Raw genomic sequence first — 6,591 nt, forward strand, 5'->3', positions numbered from 1 at the left:
GTCCTGTTCTGGCTCTGGTCGAGGTCCTTAGGGAATGAGCAGGTCTGAGCTGAGCCCTGAGCCTGCTCACTGCTCCAGATGGCTGCTTCTCACCCCAGAACCAGCCGGTTCCCAGCCTCCTCTCGTGGTGCTTGTCAGGTTTTACATGGGGAGCACAGGATGTGCACAGAGACACGAAGCCTCGGAGGTGATGGGTGGTGATGAGTGTGCTGGTGCGGGTGCCAGCCACAGGATATGGAATGGGATAAAGCAGCCTGGAAGCTGCTCTGTAAAAACATCTGTGCTTTCCCAGGAAAATCCTTTTACTGACTTAAAACCCACTTTAAATGCCATGGCCAGTGCGGAAAGGTTGAGGGGAAGTACTGAAGAAGTCAATGGAGATGTCTGTGTGCAGAGCATGGGCTGATTTGGTGCTGGGCTCGGGGCGCTCAGCCTATTGCCTGTGTTTGTGGTTTCAGAGTCAGGCCCCGCTCCGTGAAATCACTGCGGGGTTTCGCTCCCCAGGTTCCTGTTCAGACTTTCCTTGGTTCCCCTTAGGGTTGAGGCGGATCACGGAATGAGCCTGGAGCATGGGCCCGGCATGGGGGGGCTTATGGGGAGCTGGGCTGGGGCTGTGAGAGAAAACCGTGGTCCCCCAAATCCCCCTGTGAGCAGCAGGGGCTGAGAGCGAGGGGAGAGCCAAGAGATTGTGGAGGGGTTTATGTGAGTTTGTTCCCCTGCCCTTTGTTTGTGACACCTGGGGATGGTTTCTGAATGCAGCAGCACTTCACAAGCAGCACATAAGTGATTCCTCCTCACCCTTGGGCAGGGGTCTGTGCACCCCTGGGAGCCCCAGTGCTTTCCTGCTGGGTTGCATGGGGATGGGACCCAGCACCAAAGTCCTTCCGCTGTGTGGAGGCTGTGATTTCCCTCCTGGGAAGCTGGAGCATCATCCACCAGCGCCTGCTTCTCCTCCAGGGCATCTGCTGGGGTACCCCTTGGAACTGCTTTTCATACAGTCCCAGGCTGGTTTGGGTTGGAAGAGACCTTAAAGCTCATCCAGTTCCAGCCCCTGCCGTGTGCACTTGCACTGGAGCAGCTTGCTTTTAGGTTACTCCTTAACCCCCCTCTCCCAGCACACTGCCGGGCTGGCTGTGCCATCCCGATGGACGGATCCAGGACTGATCCAGAGAAGGGATGGAGCTGCGGAAGAAACCCACCCACGTCCTCACCCTGTCCTCAGCCACTTTCCAGCCCTGGGGCCGTGTGGAGGTTTGAGGTAACCAGCGACATCCGGGCCATTGCTTTCGGTTTCACACTCGGTTTCACTTCTGCTGAGCCCTGGCCATGGCTGTGCTGGGTCCTGGTGCTGGGCATGGGGTGCCCGGAAAGGCCGAGCCCTGTGGCTCAGCGCTGGCACTGGGGATGTGTCAGCCCCAGGTCCTGTATAAAATCACCTACAGTCAGCATTATGGGGTGGAATGGCTGCTCTTTCACATACAGCACTGATGGGGCTGTGGGGTGGGCTATGGGCCCACACTGCCCCACTCCCACTGATGCTTTGGGGTCACGCACCTTGAGGGGCTGCTTCTCCTCTCTTGGGTTTGGGGGTTCAACCACTGAAGCCATTGCAGATAGGGCAAGGGGGATGCTGCAAACAGGAGGGGCTTGGAAACACTTGATGGTCCTTTAATCATCACCCCTGCAGCCTGAGAGGTGTTGGCCAAGCACCCCTGCCCCGAGAGTGTATAAACTGACCCCACGGCGGGTCCTGCTCAGCCTCTGGTATCACACTCGGCATCCCACTTCCTTCCTCACGCATTGCCTTCCACCTCCCCATCCCACCTCCTGCACCCCATATCCCACCTCCTGCCCACACCCAGGGGTGCCAGAGCCCCCCAGGCCCATGGCACTGGTTGTCACCAGGCTGGACTTCATAACCCACCAGTGGCACTGGGGTGGGAAGCGACGCCCCACGGAGTGACTGTGGTGCTCACAGCCGCATCCAGCACCATTTGTGGACCGGGGACCTGCCGAGCCGAGGTCTGCCTGGCAACAAGTGATGCACGTCCCGGCAGCCAATGGGGATTTCTTCTGCCCCCGGGGGCGTCGGGGCAGGGTGGGTGCCGGGGTATTTCCCGTGGCAGCGCTCGGGGTGCTCACTGCCCATCGGGGTGCGCGCAGCAGCCATGGCCGACGAGCAGCGGGACCTCATCTCCAACCCCGGCAGCAGCATGCTCAACGTCGGGGGCACCCAAAGGTGCTGTGCTGGGGGCACGGGGATGGGGGCTTGGGGAGATGGGGGTCATGGGGAGGGCAGAGCGATGGGGATGCGGGGCAGAGGGGGTGTTGCGTGGCTGTGGGGTGGACCATGAAGTGGACCGGACGGTTGGGCCAGGAGGGCACAGAGTGACTGTGGGGCAGAAAGTTGGGGTCATGCTGTGGCTGTGGGGAACTGTGGAAGCAAGGGGGCCGTGGCGCGGCTATAGGGTGGAAGGAGCTGGAGCATGGCTGTGGGGAGGCCAGGGGCATGGGGTGGCTATGGGGTTGAGAGGGTCACTGTATCTCTGGGGCAATGGGGGCATGACGTTGCTATAGGGTGGACAGGAGAACAGCACGGCTATGGGGCAGGCAGGACACAGCGCAGACCCATACCCCAACCAACTCTGTGGGGCCACCCCCATGTCCCAGCCAGCCCCATCTCCTACACCCCGGGGCACTCCCAAAACTTCCAACCAATCAGAAGCCAGGAAGCTCTGACATCATCAGTCGCCAGGCAGACATCGGGGCGGTGAGTCCCGCTCCGGACATTGACTGCGGCAGCCGGGCAGCACCCGCGGGTACCCGCACCTCATCGGGTACCGGAGGCTCCCTGCTGCACCCCATCAGCGCCCCATTCACCGCGGGCAGGGTCTGGCAGCGTGGCAAGCGGCTGCATGGCTTTGGCTTTGCCTTCCCTTGGCAAGGGGCGCGATGGCCGCAGAGACACCTTCGCTGCCTGCACCAAGGGCTCACGCTGAGGTGCACTCTGCCCTCTACCCCCCGGGATCAGGAAGGCTTCAGGGGGCTCCACCACTGCAAAAGGCGACGCCCCGAGCGATGCCGTGCCCCCACATCCCCCGTGCCCCTCCGGTGCCTCCCCCCTCTCACCCCGCGGTGGTTTTCGGTTCCGCAGTGTGGAGGAGGGACCTTCACGCTGAGATTTCACTTCTGCACATCGCGACGGGGGCAGTTTGTGCTTGTCTGGTGGCAAAGCCCTCGGGAGGGGATGGTGATGGTGATGCTGAGGTGTGAGGACATCTGCTGCTGGGGAGTGCTGCTCCCCGTCATGGCAGGGGTTGGAACTGGATCGTCTTTAACGTCCCGTCTATGACTCCCTGTGCTGCAGGTCTGCACTGGGCAGCAGAGCCGCCCTCTCCACGCTCTCCATCCTGGTGGCCCTGCTGATCGCCGGCCAGGCTGTCACCATCTACTTCGTGTACCAGCAGAGCGGGCAGATCAGCAAACTGACCAAGACCTCGCAGACCCTGCAGCTGGAGGCGCTGCAGAGGAAGCTGCCGACCGGTCCGTAACCCCAGGGCACCGCTGTGCTGGTGATGGAGGGTGGCTGGGAGGGGGGGACCACCGGCCCCGGCGCTCCTCACGCTGCTCCTCCCTTGGCAGGTGCCAAGACGGTGAACAAGATGAAGATGGCCATGGTGAACAGCCCCATGGTCATGAGGGTCCTGCCCATGGTCCCTACTGCGGGCAACACGGTAAGAGATGCTGAGGGCTGTGTGGCTGCTGCCCACTGCCCTCGGAGCTCAATGACAGCCCTTGTGCTCACCCTGCCCCTTTGTCTTTTCCCTTGAGGCCATGGCCCCCGCCAGCAACAGAACCGAGGACCAAGTCAAGCACCTGCTGCTGGTGAGGTCCCCTGTGCCCCTACCTACCCCATAGCTTTCCCCTCTGCTGCACGAGGCGATGGGACCCTCTGCTTCCAGTTCACTGTGTCTGGGGATCCGTTGGGATGCTCAGAGCTGGTGGGAGCTCCTGGCCTCCTGCAGTGCCCATGCGGCCGATACAAGCAGAGCTGCAGCCCTCACACCTCGTTTCTCCTTGCCCTGTCTCACTGCGGTGGTCCCTCTGCAGCAAGCAGATCCCAGGAAGATGTTTCCGGAGCTGAAGGACAACCTGATGGACAACCTGAAGCGCCTGAAGAGCACCATGGCTTATGAGGACTGGCAGGTCAGTGCTTGCTGCTGCACTACTCATCCCCTTTGAGGAGCGCCCTGCTTTGTGCAGGGACTGGGGTGTCCCCACCAGTCCCGTTTGAACCAGGCCAGGGTTACGCTCACTCCAAGGATGGCGGTGATGCTCATGATCTTCCTTGGTCCAAGCTGCAGCTTGGTGCACAGCTCTCACCCTGTGATGGTTAATGTGCTGCTCCCCTTATTGCAGTCCTTCGAGTCCTGGATGCACAAGTGGCTGCTGTTTGAAATGGCCAAGAACCCCAAGCCAGAGGAGGAGCAGAAGGAGATCCCAGCAAAGAAAGGTACCAGGGATGGGGGCTGTTGAGCTGCGAAGGGTTGGGATGGAGCCTTTGGGAACAACAACCCCCTGTAGGTGCCACCATGGTGCTTCCCAAAGGCAACCAAACCTTCATCCTTTGGCCAGTCAGGCACAGACCTCTTCATTCCGGGGGGAGCCTCTGGTTGGTGGTGCTTGGGATATCACAGGGCTGCTGCTTGTAGGGCTTTTGGGAGGAGTGAATGTCTGAGAAGCTGCAGCACCTCCCCACATCCTCAGTCCTTGAGCTTTAGGTGACCGTGGTGGGGCTTCCTCACCTTCCAAATTGGATTTAACTGCTCTGGGTAAGAAGCTCCTGCAGACCCCAAGCAGCAGAAGGGCTGCGGTGGGGCTCACAGCATCTCCCCTTTGTTCTTGTTGCCCTTAGTGCTAAGTAAATGCCAGGCGGAGGCCAGTGCTGGGGGTGTGCATCCAGGCCGGTTCCAGCCGCAGTGCGATGAGAACGGTGACTTCCTGCCCAAGCAGTGCAATGCCTCCACCGGCTACTGCTGGTGCTCCTACAAAAACGGCACCAGGATTGAGGGCACTGCTACCCGGGGAAAGCTGGACTGTGAGGGTAGGTGGCCAGGGAGGGGAAGGAGAGCAAGGAGCAGCCTGCATGGATGCTGCTCCTTGTTTTAGTTGTGGATAGGGAGAGCTGACAGAGAGCATCCCTCGTTGGTGCCAGCACCTTAAGGCTGGAGGGGTCCCTAAACCCAGCCCTCACCATGGGGAGCTGCAGCTCGAGGTGTGAGGTCGAGGTCTTCCATCAGCCCCCCCCATTGCCCCTAAACTTGCAGCTCGTGGTGTGGGTGCAGGCTCTGCCCCACGGTCCTCGGAGGGTCCAGCACCCACATCCTGCCCTCTCTCTACAGTTGCTGCCACCGCTGCCCCCCGCACCGCCCCGGAGCTGGAGGAGATGATGTTCTCCGGGGTGGACATGCTCAGGCTGGGAGCAGAGAAAGGTGAGTCCTGGGATGGGGAAAGCCCCGGGGGCTGCAGCAGAGGGCACAGGGGGCTAGGGGAGGTTGTGATGGAGACACAACAAAAGCAGCCTGAGCTTTGGGGAATCCTGGAGCCATCTCACTGACTCCCTGCCCTCTTTCCCCCACAGTCAACTAGAAGAGGATGCCACGGTTGCTGCCCCAGACTTCAGCATCCAGCTCACATTTAGTCTCTTTGCTCTGTTTCATTTCTGCTCTTACACTGCTTTCCAAGGTGATTAACAGCGGGTGCCCCTTCCCCTGCTGCAGGGCCGAGCTGCCACCAGTGCCAGAGCCACAGTGTCCCCTCAAGGTGGGTACACGGGGCTGAAGAATGATTTCAACAGTGTCAGACCCATAAATCCTGTTCCCTTTTGCTCATGGGCATCCCGCAGCAGCCCAACAGGCACAGAGCTCACCCTGCTGAAGGAGCCGCTAATGCTTTCTTACACTGAATGAACATTAAAAGCAGCAAAACAACCTCCACCAGCTTCTTAACTGACCCCCGCAGGTTGAAATCCTGTTAGACTGCAAGAATAGAGGGATTTTAGTGTGGAGTGCTTGGCTTTGATTCACGTTCATATTCAGCTTGTGCCTCCAGGCTGGAGCACAGCATAGAAGGTAACAGGAGGCAGAAGAGCTGACCCTGGGGCCAGAGGGGCTTCTAATTCTTCTGACTAGAGCTGGTAATTCCTTTCTCAATGACCTGACAAGCTAATTATTTCCAATAAACTTCCTGAATAAGAAAGCCTTGTGGGCAGCTCGAGCAGGGCAGCGCCCACGACGTCTGCACTGTCCTGGACTGTTTTAATCTCAATAAAAATCAAGTCAAAGACACTTTGACATCTGTGCCTCCAGCCAGGGCCGTACACATTCCTTGCCCCATTCCTGGCCCAGCAGTTGCTCCATCTCAGCGCACACTGGGGTACCCCTGCACCCCAGCATGGTCCCTTTGGGTGAGTCTCAGCACAGGTATGAGGGCAGCAGGCAGAGCTCTGCCCTCACAGCAAAGCCTGGGAGGGAGGAAGCCAAGGGGCTCCAGGCTCTTTGTTCCTCATCTAAACACCACGGCTGGGAATGA

General features: G+C 59.8%; 1 protein-coding gene across 4 annotated transcripts; it reads left to right on the forward strand.

The window, feature by feature from the left end:
* The first annotated feature begins 2,026 nt into the window (after positions 1–2,026).
* On the forward strand, positions 2,027–6,347 carry CD74 (CD74 molecule). Of its 4 annotated transcripts, XM_065690998.1 has the most exons (10): positions 2,027–2,239; positions 3,155–3,267; positions 3,368–3,543; positions 3,643–3,734; positions 3,832–3,885; positions 4,111–4,206; positions 4,420–4,513; positions 4,916–5,104; positions 5,403–5,492; positions 5,642–6,347. In XM_065690998.1, the coding sequence occupies exons 1-10, from the start codon at positions 2,042–2,044 to the stop codon at positions 5,647–5,649; spliced, it is 1,110 nt and encodes a 369-aa protein (XP_065547070.1). In that variant the 5' UTR covers positions 2,027–2,041; the 3' UTR covers positions 5,650–6,347. The 4 variants fall into 4 exon arrangements, with proteins under 4 accessions (XP_065547070.1, XP_065547072.1, XP_065547071.1 ...); XM_065691000.1 differs by lacking the exon at positions 4,916–5,104; XM_065690999.1 differs by lacking the exon at positions 3,155–3,267 and having other exon boundaries at positions 2,112–2,239.
* Positions 6,348–6,591: the final 244 nt, after the last annotated feature.

This window comes from Lathamus discolor, chromosome 10 (genome assembly GCF_037157495.1).
Source record: "Lathamus discolor isolate bLatDis1 chromosome 10, bLatDis1.hap1, whole genome shotgun sequence".
Taxonomy (NCBI): Eukaryota; Metazoa; Chordata; class Aves; order Psittaciformes; family Psittacidae; genus Lathamus; species Lathamus discolor.